We start from the raw sequence: 13,849 nt of genomic DNA on the forward strand, positions 1-13,849 counted from the left end.
TTCAAAAGATTTCAGTTTAAGAGCTAGAAAAACTCAATGGCAATTAAGTAATATTCCAATACAGATAATTAACTATGTAGGTGGCAGTATGAATTAAATCAAATTGTAAAACACTATTTGCTAAAGCTTGGAATTAGTGTATAGATTTCTACTGCACCCTAAAGTAGTAAAAAATATCTTACTCATAAGCATCACTTATAGAAACCAAGACCGATGCTTTCGAAACAATGTCATTATCTAATCTGTGATATTTTCTGGTGATAAAAACAAAAATAATTTTGTTTATTTGGTCTATGCTATGTTTGGCGAGGGGTTAATATCAATATTAAAAAAACACGACTCTACTAACTTTAATGTGTCTAGAGCACCACTTGTTGCATCACCTTTTGTTCATATGCCTGTCTGTGGTGCAGAACCCCCTTAATGCTTTAGGAGTCAGTTAAGAGCTTAAGATTTTACTAGAGACCGTAACTCTTACTTATGGGTTTGAATATATCCTCTTTTTTGTGAATCAATAGCATATTTAAACCAATAAAACAAACACAAGGATTTGTCATATTGACATGTTTCTTGAGTAGTGTGGTGCTGTGTTGCCACAAAACTACCACACCAGAAAACCAAAAAATGTATAATTTTTTTTTTCTAATTAAATGAATTTGATAGTGAAAGTGGATATTTTACTACTATTTTATTTTTTGGACTTGATTTACAACATCTACATAATGCACCTACACTAAGATTAAGAATAGCAGAAATTAGAATAGCAAAAAAATTTATTATTACTAAGTCAACAAACAAACAGTTTTAATATAAATACTCCTTAAAGGTAGTACATTTGGAGTAAAACCAAACCCAAAAGGTAATGAGACTATGTGGATGGAAAGGATGGAAAGGATTTATCAGGACGGAAATTTCTAAGTAAGTGCATCACCAACTACACTCAGGACAAATTATTTAGTGCTGTGTACAGTTCTCTGTACAGAAACTCCTCCAGAAAGAATCTGTGACCAGCAGGTGTGGACAGTGTTAAATCCCCCCAGCTCTGTGCTGAAAAGGCCTCAGTGCAATTCACTTTCTGACATTATGAAACTCTCTGTAGGTTTCACCAATCCTTACCGGGACAACAGTCCATTCCATTCTATTTCTAAATACGTACATTTTAAATACAATAACGGTTAGAACAGTTAGATCTATGAGGTGAATGAGTCTACAGTGCCTTTCATCTTGATTGTAAATAATTGGACTATATTTGAAAATCATTTTACAGCTGAAATTGTAATATCAACAATTATGCCATCATAACAATCATTAGTGCTTTTTTTTGTTTTGTTTTGTTAGCAGCAAGACTACCTATTGACAAAAGGAAAAGTAACAAAAAGTTGTACTTCCACATTTCAACATATTCTTTTTTTTAATCACATTAAAACTGCAACATTTGACTTACCCTATTGTAGGTGGTTCAGAACCTTCTACTTCCAAATAATCATATTTTTCTTCCATTTGGAAATCTGTAAATATGAGCGAGATAGTATCACCAGGCTCTGCCACAATTGTCCATGTGCAATCTGCATTATTATGATATTCATTAGGAAAGTTGGGGCTCGAGATGATTCCACTGGATCCTCTCATAGTTCCTCCACAAGCATCCTCAGCTGTTAAAAAATCAAATAATTATGAATACCATTAAAATCATCCCTTAAAAATTGATATTTTCTTGCTGAGAATAGAAATTTATTGCCTTTTAACTGAACAATTACTTAAGATTTTGTAACATGTTTGACTTGGAATGCAGTTGGAAATTTAAGATGTTAAAGAAGTAATTGCTTCAGATTTCAAGTATTTAAAAATTATTATACTTTAGCCAGCACATATTTTTATAATTTACTACTTATTAGTAGATTATAAACTTTGATTACCATTGTTCCACTCACTTTACAATAGCATGAAAAAATGTCATTATTTCCTCTTTAACCCAAAATGTTTTCATAAAGCAAGTTGAGTTTAATCCCTATCATATACAATCTGACAAGTGATGTGCAGAAGTCACATTATACTGAGAAAAGAAGCATGAGAATCTTACCCATCTTATGTTAATCATATTGTTATATTTTATTTCAGTGAGCATTCTCCAACAATCTTTTTCCAGTTTTCAAACAGCTGATCAGCTTTCAAACCAAAGCCATTCATGAGTGATTTCTTAATGTCAGATGCAAGACACTTTCACATTTAAGATGTTTACATCAGGGTCATTTTAATGGGTACAAGTTTTAATAAATCAAATATTCCAAATTTGACCACAGGAATACATTCTTCACAGCATATGAATAATCATTAAATTATTTTATCAATTATCACAATAGTGGTTTTTTTTTGAGGGTGACTACATAAAAATGCTCTATTTTTTAGCATAGTTGATGTGACTTGGGAATGGTCCCGGGCAGGGCCAGGAGTTGGACTCAATGACACTTGTGGGTCCCTTCCAACTCAGCATATTTTGTGATACAAGCTTATACTGAATAAACTAGGCAAGCATTGGATATTTACAAAATCAGTCCTAACAGAACTAATTCCACAAGAAAACAATTCTCAAATGACTGATGTTATGCAATGTCTTTATTAGTTGTTTATATGCTTAATAACTCAAAAACTGTTTTTGAGGATATAATGGTAATTTTTTTTTCTGTGAGCTAATAAAATTCATCAGTGCTTTAGCACTATTACTTTAAAAAATGGAAATACCTTTCAAATAACTTACATGGATATATCACTTTGCATTGTTTATACAGTTTATTAGCCAAATGTTTGAAGCATACTTGAAAAGCAATTCTTTCTGCTTAATTAGAGTGCTAACATGAATAAAACTTGCCCTAGAGTCTGAAAACCCAGTCAATACTGATGAAAAATTAATGATAAAGATAGAAAAAAAAAAAACCTTTAAGAAGTATAGCATCACAGAACAGAAACTTAAAAGAATTCTGACACATATATTGGTTCCCTTCTAACAGAAAGAAAAAAATTCATGACTGTAAGAAACCTCTTAATTGCAGTAGTTTAGGAGTTTAAAATACTAGGGTTTTTATCTTAGAAATTCTGCTAAATTATGTCATGGACAGATAAAAAAGTAAAACAAGTCTTGGATTTAATCTTACTAATTAGCCAGTGCACTTTGAATCCATTAAATACAACAAAACTGATAAACATCATCATATCACAGCTTCTGGTTCTTTACTGTGAAAGGAATAAAAAAAAATAATAGTAGTAATAACATTACTGTTTTCATGCACTAAGGAAATTCAGAAAAACAGTTTTAAATTGCTGGTTAACAGCAGTAAAATGTCCATTAAAAGAATGTATAACATACTTTTTCAGCGATTTTGAAGGACCTGTTTATTGATTTTTAAATACTGTTTAGAATGTTTTATCAAGTACTGATTTTAAAAAGCTCTTACAGGTAAAATTTCATAGCTAAATTCCTGAAGCTTTTGCAAACTGGAAAGACAAATAGTTGCATGTGAATAGCTTTTCAGCTCACGCAATAAGTTAAAAGCAGAACATTGCGAGTGTCATGAAAGACTAAACACTTTGGAATAGCTTTCTCAGACTCAAAAATAGAAATTCTTTTGAAAAATACTGTACTACAAAATTCATGTTTTGTCTTTCAAAACACAATTATAGAGTAACCTATCTTACTTCCTAGCAATATAAAAAATTGCTTACTAACGATGTTGTTATATTCTACAAACACTTAAAAAATTAGTGTGGCAGCATTACCTTAGACCACAAGCAACATCAATGAGCGAGTCAATCTGCTATTTTGAGCCACATCTGAGATTTTTGCCAAAATGAGATTTTGCTGCTAGCAGCAAAATGGCCCAAACAAATCATCATGTATTTTGTTCTTATTCATGTAACTGCTACAAATACAATTAATATTAACTACATTTTCATAGTACACTAGATTAGGTGCACTCTAGATATCATCTTAGCCTCTGTAATGCCAGCATTAGACCAATAAATAACATAATTACTGTGCTGTCATCCTATTTTCCTCTCCCTAGAATATCATTTCCTTGTGATTTATTGGTTCCAGATCAAATCCCCATAGGTAAATACTCCTATCTGGGAGAAGGTTTACAAACATTAACGCCCATGCAAATGTTTGGTGTCTTAAGTTGTGAAGACACTGTAAAAAAAGATTTTCTCTTCAACTAAATTGCCAAACACTGTCATCAGCAATTCTATCACTGACTTAATGCATAGTGCATAAGACTCCGACAAAGAAAAGAAAATGTAGGAACTGTTTCTGCGGAATCCACACAGAAACAGCACCTGTATTTCTATCACATTGAAATACCACAATTTCTTAGATGACAGCTATGAAATTCTGCAAACAAAAAACAAAGTGGTGAGGGAACACTTAGAAATCTGAGTAACAGTGTTGATCTTCATCAATGTGCAACAAGCCCAATAAGGATAGGTAAACAAGGAAATAAGAGAGGAAAGAGAATCTTTGTAATGATTTTGGTACAGAGCTCCAAGAATCTCTTTCCCTGCCTTTCCATAACTTTCCGAATTACCTCTGTCAAACCACCAAGGTAGGAATCCTCGAAGATATTTAAGTGCCTAATCCTCTTTTCCCACAGGGACAGGCAAACCCATTTGTGGGATTGTCTTTGCCCAAGGACCTGGGTGTACTTGATGGATAATGCAGGAAGATGGGGAGACCCAGTGTGTGCCTCAAGAAGATTTAACCCTGGGGTGAAAAATCCTGGGGGATTCATCCTGAGGGAAAAATAATTCATGGTGTAAATTGTATGTTGCAGGAAGTGAAGTAGCAGGAATACAAGAACCAAGGGAGAACAAATTTTGTGAGGATCAAGGAGAGTGCAACAGTGACCTGGGCCAGGCTGATGTCAGTGCCCAATAATTTGAGTGTGCTGCTTCCCTTGTCCTGAGCACCCATCCTGAAGAAATGGAGCCCAAATCATGTCCTGTTTTTGAACATCTGGAGGGGTGGAAGAAGCCCATGAAATAGGAAAATAACTTCTATGTGTGAAAGCAGAGGTGATAGTAGTTAATGAAAACTTATTAATCTGTATGTTGGGTATAAAGATGCTTTAAGGTTGTAGTTCAGTTTTATGTGTATGTGTTGTATGTTCTCAAATCCAATACACAGTACAATCACTGCAAAAAAATGTAGCATGTAAACAGCAGTTAAGCACATAAATGCTTTGAAAAAACTGTATGTGTCCCGATCCTTTTAATTTTCAGTTATCAAATATGAAGTTAAAACATTCATAGGAATGGTGAGAAGACAACACTTTAGTTAAGATTCGATAGAATCTGACATTTTTTGTTCAATTACAAATACATAGATAATACTGATGATATCTTTTTAAAATCCACTTTTAAAATTCATACTCTATATTTTCAAATTAAATGTTTTGTCATGTAGTGGGAAATTTCATCCAACAGCAGTCTTGCAAATGTGTTATGAAGGCATAAATGCAAAAAATACACATACTGCCAAGATGTCACTTTTCTCAACATACTTCTCTGATCTTTACCATATGCTGAAAGAGGAAGATTTTTCAGAGTGATATGCAAGTGGGGATCTGGCGTAGAAAAGCTTTTCAAGGTATTATGAATTCAAATGAAGATCTATGTTTGAATATGCATAAGGGCTCTTATGCAGAGGGAGTATCACTGATAACTTGAGTGATGATTATGAGAGTAATGTTTTGGGGTTGGTTTTAATTTTTTCTTTTTGTGAGCATACATTGGTTTTATTTATGTACATAGATACTTGCAGCTTTTCTCTCTCTCTCCTTTTTTTTTTTTTTACACAATATTACGGCTAAATGACCATTAAAAGAAATAATGTCAAATGTTTAGATGTTCAAATTATTTCTGGTGAAAATTAATTTAATAAAATTTTATATTTTATTTTCTTCCTGATTTGCTGTTCACTGATCATTTTTTGTAACAAATTTTGAAAATACATTTCTCTAGTTATGTCATTTAATTTTCTGCTTTTTCTTGTAGGTTTCGGTGATATTCACAATAATGTTACATAAATATTGAACTGTAAATTGCAATAAGATAGATGATCAAAGACAGCCAATGTTATCAGTGATTTTTAAGCCATGCGAATTCATGGCTTCCATTAAGAATTCAATGAGATTGCATGGTAGATCAAGCTTTAATTTGGCACACAATGCATGGCATCATCTTATCTATCTAGATATTTATAGTGAACAGAACAGTGAAACTTAAGTGCTTAACTCATCACAGAGTAATAGACATCTCATATGTATTCTTGAAAATACTGCAAGTAAAAAAAGAGTACAGCACCTTGCAAAGTTTGAACAATGATCTTTAATATAGACAACAGAAGTTCTGAGCAATTTGAGCCATTTTGGAAGAAATCTATCATGGAGAGCTGAGATGAATTGCAGTAATTCTCTACACCTTGATCTTAGCCACACAAGCTCTGTGAAATTCTTGGCATGCTCTTCACATTGTAGTTCAGGTACAATCTCAAGACATACTGGTGTACAGTCTTTTAAATTTTAAACATTCTTATTTCAGATAAATTATCTTAGCAATCTAAAGTATTTAGTACCCTAACACCCCTTTTTAAGTATTTTACAGTTCTCTTAATTACTTCTCCTAAATATACACATTATTAACTACCTTTCCTGTAAAGATCATGAAAACAATCCATTCTTTGAGAAACTCAAGTGCTTTTAAAAAGAATGTAATATAGGCAAACACATAACTCAATTTACTTATTCCATTAGTATGGAGAAAAACAAATTCACCTGTTTCTACGTAACAAACACACGCGTGTGTGTGTCTACACAAACTCCATCTATAGATTTTCATTTGAGGTTCAACTGCTGCCTTAAATATTGGTATCTAACTTTTAAGATTTCTGAAGGGCAATTGAAGAAAACAGGAACTCCAGAAATGCCATTCTCTACTCCTTCATCCTGTTTTTATCATGCACTAAAAATAAATTCAACACTTCAATGCATAAAATAATTCTGTGGAAAGTGAAATATAATGCTAAGTATTTTTAGATGTTTTTAAATGGAAGGTATTGCTTTTTACAACTTACTGAAAAAGCTCATGATTATTTGATGCAATAAAGGAGAAGGGAAACTGAAATTAGTTTTGAGATAAAAATCCTTGCTTTTTCCAAAAGCACAACCCTGTAGTCTCAATTCTGACAGAAAAAAAAAAATAAAAAAAATTTTGTAACAAAATTCTACCAGTGTTTTCTAAATTAGGTTTTTAATCAATTACCTTCATTCTTGAAATAAAGAGTAAAGAAAATGAGTTTATCTTCTCCAAGCAGTAGCTTAGCATAATAAAGCAAACATTGTCAGTTAAAAAGGCAGCACACTATCTTATCTATAACTTAACTTATAAAAACATTTATGAACCAGAAGGCAGTTTCTTTTCCAAGAACCTTGTCTCTTTTTGCTACTTCAGAAAGTTTGCCAGAGGTTAACTCTAAACAACAAATAATAAATCACATCCAATTAGCAGCCACACTGAAGACTGTATAGAGAGAGGCTTTTATGTTTTCAATAGGTGGTCCTTATGAATGTTTTCAAATATGCCTATAACAATTACATAGAAATATTTACTGGGTTGGTTTATTGTTTATCGTGTTTTGTTTTTGTTTTTGTTTTTTTTTTTTATGAAGCTCAGAATTATCTTGACTTAAATATTACTACTACAGAAGCATTTTATGTTTAATATTTCCCTCTGCATGTTTATACACTCAGATTATTTTTTTTACAGAGCACAGCATTGAGAAGCAGCTTCATAACACTTTCTCAGCTTAATTTTCCACAAGTCTGAATTTGCTGGTTTATCCATCAGCAAGTTTCAAAATTTCTAATGTCACACTTGGCCAGTGTTTAATCCAATGCTCTTATATACACTCCAGCTATGCAATTTTCTGCACACCCTATACTGCTTTCATAAAAAAATAGCTTAGATTTTGTTTCTTATTAAGTTTCTTCATTGGCTGTGCTACAGACAAGCAGCAGAATGGAAACCATAAAGCCTGAAGTGGAAAGCCCCTTAAAAACCTAAACTTAAAGTCTGTAGTATAATAGTCTGATTATGAAAATTGAAAATTAACACAGTTATGGATTATACAGTCACCAAAATATCTTTCAGAACCTCCAGAGGTGATGTCAGATCCCTCAGCTCCCTCCTTTGCATGAACAAGACTTACTCCTTTTGTTTCCTGCCCATCTCTCTTGGACAGTCTGTATATGTCTATTGCAGGACTCCAGCAGTGCCAACTGCTTTGCTGTGGCTCTGCGATTTTAAAAATATTGATCTGCAACTGACTACGCATTTGCAATTCATGTGCTTCCAGTGCTACATGTGCTTGTGTACAGGCACTTGAGAGCTATCTCTGGTCACCTCACTTCCCCAAAAAGAGCACAAGAAAATCCCTCATCACTCTGCCCTGTGCATAATCTACCTGATCTTCTGTTCCTTGATTAACCTGCAAGCTTTGGTCACCAGTCACAAAAACCCCAGTTTAAAGACTTCTCACTAGGTTGAAAAGATCTTCTCCTTCTAAATAACAACTAGCTCTCCAACTTAGTCTCAATAATGTTCAAAATCAAAAAATAAAAGAATAGGTCTGTTCAGTATAGAGAACAGCATATGTAGTATATTGCATATTATATTTATTTTCATTTAATATTCTGATACATCATACAAAGTCCAAATATTACGAAAGATAGATATACAGATATAGATAGTATCTGAGAAACATTTCAAATATTGATTTAATCTACAAACCTGCAGTACTAAAAAAAATGTCAGCCTTTCGTCATAATTTATTCATAAGAATAACCTTACAACTTCCAGAAATTGAAATATAAAGATTGTAAAACATCCATCAACTGAAAATCTTTAAGGATAGCTTTGCAGAAGATTTGTCATCAATGACTTACATGAAGTTCATCCAGCTTTTGAGAAGAGGGACATAAAACATTTCTTGAGGACAAATGGAATTCTTATTTTTTATGGCGATTTGTAAAACTCATAGATTTTAAATTCCAAATAACCCCAGTGATGGCTACAAACTGACACGGTTCACATCCTCAAATCTTTCACTTTGCCATTGTGTGCTCAGTACACCTTTAAAATTTATACAGATTTGACATCTAGAAAAAAAATAAATAAAGGCACAAAGGGGAGCACAGGAGGACATGTGCAGATGAGGACACACAGAAAGATGTGTGGCTCTGTCCCCTCGCAGACCCTCCTTAGGCCCCTGGCTGGCTAAAGGTGAGGTGCAACTTGGGTGAGGGAGTGGAGAGCACGAGCCAGGCTGTGGCAGGAGAAGGTCGAGCAAAAAGAGCGGTTCTCCAAGTTTTTTAAGCTTTTGTCTTCTTTTGTTCTGCAAATCCTGAATCAGTAACTAAACATTTGTGTTGCCTGGCCATAAATTAAATTTCAGTGAGTTCCTCAGACTTTTGGGTTTTTTGCCCCAAGGAAACATCATGTTGTGGGTGTGATTTAGGTGACTTGGGCTCTCCTGAAGGGTTACTGATAGAAAAAGTAAATATTTTCTAGTAAACAGTGCACAGAGGTCTCATTTATTAGTTTATCTATAAAGAAGGAAGGCAACATTTAAGCAGTATTAAAATCCTGGCACACAAAGCCAATAGTTGGTTTGTTTTACAAAAAGAAAAAAAAATTGGTATGCAGCCGGCTGAACTTTTACCTACATATTTAGAAAGCGTCAGAAGCTGTTTGGTTAAACTATATACATAGGTGATTTTTTTGTTGTTGTTCTTTTATAGACTAAGACGAGCAAGAGAATGAAATACATGGTTTTCTCACATAAAAATGAACTTCGGGGAGGGATTGATGCTTTTATTACTTACAAACTAAGGTAATTTAAATAAAATATTTGAAAAGGGCTTGCAAGAGCACAGCAGAAGAAATTGAAGAGATTTCTTGCTCATCAAACTGTTTTCTATTGCTTCGTGAACCAATAAAGCTTAGCAGCTCTGCAGTGTCAAGATATTAATTTAGATTTCATAGTTCTCAAGTCTGATACTTGCTGTTTGAGTTGCTGAAGGGCAGAGGACATAAGAGTAAACTCATTAAAAATTGAATATAAAAAAGAGCAGAAATTACTTTAGTCAATTGTTCAAAAAAAAAAAAAAGAAAAAAAAACCTAGCATCAAATACTTCAATTCATCAATTTAAAATTTAACTTATCTATTTATTATTAATACTGCAAAGAACAAACTTTTTTTTACTATGGATTCAAAATAAAATTTTGCCTTTAAGTCAAGTATGGTAAATGTAAGAGATGATAAATAATATATTTTAGATTTTAGAAAATATTAGGGATCTTGTGGTTTGGGTTTTTATTTTCATTCCTCTGTAAAAAAACTGCATCAAAGAATGAGTTTAGCAAAGGTCAATTTTTACACCTGGTTTTGCAGTTTTGCCTCCGAACCACAAAGAAGTTATTAATGCACCCGTACTTGAGACACTGCTCTAGTAAAAAAAAAAAAAAAAAAAAAAAAAAAAAAAAAAAAAAAAAAAAAAAAAAAAAAGGATTATGCTAATGTATAAAATAAGAATGTGAAAACATTGTGTTTTAAAACTGCTGGCAACTAAGCACCACACAGCTGCTAGCTCCAAATGAGTACCTAAGTGTTCAAAGTGGCACTTGTTTTATTTATCTGTTGATATTTTACTGCATAAAAGACATTTGTTCCTGTTCTGTGAAAATCATCTGGTGGGGCAGGAGGAAGGCTGAATCCCAGCCATGGCATCCAGTGTCACCTGACACTGCCTGCAGGGAAAACCAGTTGGCACTTCCTTTGGGATCAGTTTACAGCTCTTAGCTGGAAGGACCTTCTCAGGTGAAGAGTGCAGCAGGCAGGATGTTGAAGAGCCACCAAGGAAAAAGCTTGCACAAATGAAGATTGTACTGGGTTTATGTGGGGAGGTTTGGGTATCAGGGGGTTGCAGGAGTGGCCTCTGTGAGAAGAGGTCAGGGGCTGCCCCCATGTTTGATGAAGCCAGTTCCAGATGGAACCCCACCACTGACCAAAACTCAGGCAGTCAGCAATATTGATGGTGCCTCTGTGGTGATATATTTAGGAAGTGGAAAAAATGCTGTGCAGAAGCTGAGAGAGAGAGAGAGAAGTCAGGAAAATGAGAATGCAAACATGCAGACAGCAAGATTAGTGAAGAAGGAGAGGGAAAAGGTGTTATAGGCTACAGGAACAGAAGTTCCCCTGTAGTCAGTGTAGAAAACCATGCCAATGGAGGTTGTTCCCCTGGAGCTCACGTTTGCCTGGAGAGGCTGTGGAACTTCCAGCCTTGGAGGTTTTCAAAAGTGAGCTGAACAAGACCCTGAGAAAATGTATCTGCCTTTAAAGTCAGATTTGAGAGGTGTGTTGAATTTGATAATCTATTAGGGTTACAAAATAATTTCTCCTATCATTTCTATGATAGCTTAGAAATAGGAAAGAAAAATAATAACCAAATGAATTGGGAAAAAAAGAAAAAGAAAAAAAAAGAAAAACTTCTACTATCTCAATTCACTTATTTTTTAAACTTCCCTGCACATAATCTAATAGAACATCAGAGCAAGATAAAAAAGAATACTTCCTTTTATTTTATTTTTGACTCTCTGGGCCTGATTCAAAGTTGCATTTTTTTTCCTCAGAACACATGCATTGATTTTAAGTTTATACCATCCAGTGGAGAAAGGATTGCAGTCATTCTTCAGTACTTTTTTCCCTAGCTTTAAAAATGTTGAAATGAGACCACTGGAGTGTCGTTTTATGTAAATGGCCATGCAAGCAACTCACACTAATTTTCTACATTACATCCAGTATTGGACCTTAGAGGCATAAGAGCCTGTCATAACTTTCATTGTCGAGTCCTTTGAACCTGCTGGCCTAATGACAACTGGATTACAAGGAATGTGCAGTCTAAAATAATTGACTTTTATGCAATGAATAAAAATGCAAATGTGCATCAAAATTTCTTTCTAAAATGTACAATTCCATATGCTCGTGTTTCTAAAACAACTAAACAAGAGGGTGTATTACCAAGCATCATGCAAAGCAGAAAAGACTATTTCTGTGGCACATTTGTGATCTCTTTACTCCTGTAATGCTATGTTTCTTCAAGAATTTGTCTTTTATTGAAGTACAATATGCCTAAGGATGACAAAATTTTTTCAGGATTTCAGAGTCAAGGTTTCTGTAGTTGCTTAATTATGCAGAGACCTTAAAATTCAGCACTCTTGAATATGAACTGTGACTACTGCTTCACCAGAAGAGAGAAGTAGGACTTAACCTCTTCCGAAGACATTTTCTCAGCCAATTTACGACTGCTTTGGCAGCTCCTTTATCTTGTTTGCCAAAATTTATCAAACTTAAATTAAGTCTGCCTGCATTTGAAAAGTTCACAGACATGTTCAAATTTGGAAAACTAAAACTGAGAATTGAAAGAAAGGATTTTTACACCACAGAATCATTTAGAAATAAAAGTTTCAGTGATCTTTTTGAATGATGTATGAAGTTTTTCAAGTAGAAGTTCAATACATCTCCTGCACTTAAGCAAAGTTTTAAGGATGTCTCCTGTAAAAACCTCATAGACAAACTGATAAAATACAGGGTAGATTAAGAGTATTGAAAATTGACTGAAACAGCTGGGCTCAAAGGGTGGTGAAATGCATGAAGCAGCATGAAGTCCAGGTAGAGGGCAATCACCTCACATCTAGAGCACTCTGTCCTGTGCTGGCTCCCTGGTATGAGAGATATGGACAGAGAGAGTTCAGCAAAGAGCCACAAATGATTCAGGGGCTGGAGCTCCAGACATTATTGGGGGAATGTGAAAGAGCTTGGACTGTTCAACCTGTGGTAGAGAAGGTTCAAGTGGAATCTTATTAATACTCATAAATACTTGGTGGAGGAAAAAAGAAGATGGAGTCAGGCTCTTCTCAGTGGTATCAAGCGAAATAACAAGAGAAAAATTTGCACAAACTGAAATAGAAGAAATACATTTTAAGCATATTTTTTCCCACCATAAGGTTGATTAAACACTCACACAGGTTGTCCAGCGAGGCTGTGGGGTCTCTATTCTTGCAGATTATCAAATTTCAATTAGACATGGCCCTGATCACCCCACTCCAAGTAGTCTCGGCTACTGTCTGTTTCTGTGATTCTGTGACATGGGAATATTAAGTCCTCACCTCGGACAATAGCTGAGTGCATTGCAGACTGTGGTAAGCCACGGAAACCAGAATTCTCTAAACAAGAATTAAGTGTAATAAGCTTTGATGCTGGCTACAGATCAACAGCTGTCCAGACAACAGTACTAGAAAATGGTGGAAAGGTGGAGAGTCTGAGTCGTTGTGGACTGATTTGATTCTCTTCAGAGATGCTTATCCTCAGAGATCTGATGGAAATATTATAATACAGCCATACAAAATCACATAGAAGCAAAGTGCCCACGGTGGAACTGCTGTGTGTTGAAGCCAAGACACTGCAAGTGCACCAGCAGCGAGCACTGCCTTCCCTGGACACAACTGATGTTGTGTTGATCACCACTCTGGAGTGCTGATCACAGTGTATCTCAGCAAGTAAGGCAAAAGTTTTGACCTGACACATCTATCCCTCTGATTTTCTACTTAAAAGACTGAGCTCTGATAAGTACCTTTTTCAGTATTCCTTTCCCCACCCGGACAAATTGCAAAGTGAACACACACACATGCCCACACCAGTTCATTATATCTGTGCATTTTGTCCCTTCAACATAATCAAAA

The 13,849-nt window shown here is 34.5% G+C and overlaps 1 protein-coding gene across 1 annotated transcript in view; it reads right to left on the reverse strand.

Annotated features, from left to right (window-relative positions):
• Positions 1-1,444: 1,444 nt before the first annotated feature.
• The window catches only part of LOC114067090 (CUB and sushi domain-containing protein 3-like), a gene marked incomplete at its 3' end in the record, with an annotated part of 184,081 nt that continues 171,676 nt past the window's right edge, over positions 1,445-13,849 (reverse strand). The window contains exon 5 of the mRNA XM_027902282.1: positions 1,445-1,652. Within this exon, the coding sequence (XP_027758083.1) occupies positions 1,445-1,652 (208 nt within the window). The remainder of the gene's footprint in view (positions 1,653-13,849) is intronic.

The sequence above is a fragment of the Empidonax traillii genome, unplaced genomic scaffold (genome assembly GCF_003031625.1).
Source record: "Empidonax traillii isolate 1590-97213 ecotype Southwest subspecies unplaced genomic scaffold, ASM303162v1 scaffold860:size262352, whole genome shotgun sequence".
Classification (NCBI taxonomy): Eukaryota; Metazoa; Chordata; class Aves; order Passeriformes; family Tyrannidae; genus Empidonax; species Empidonax traillii.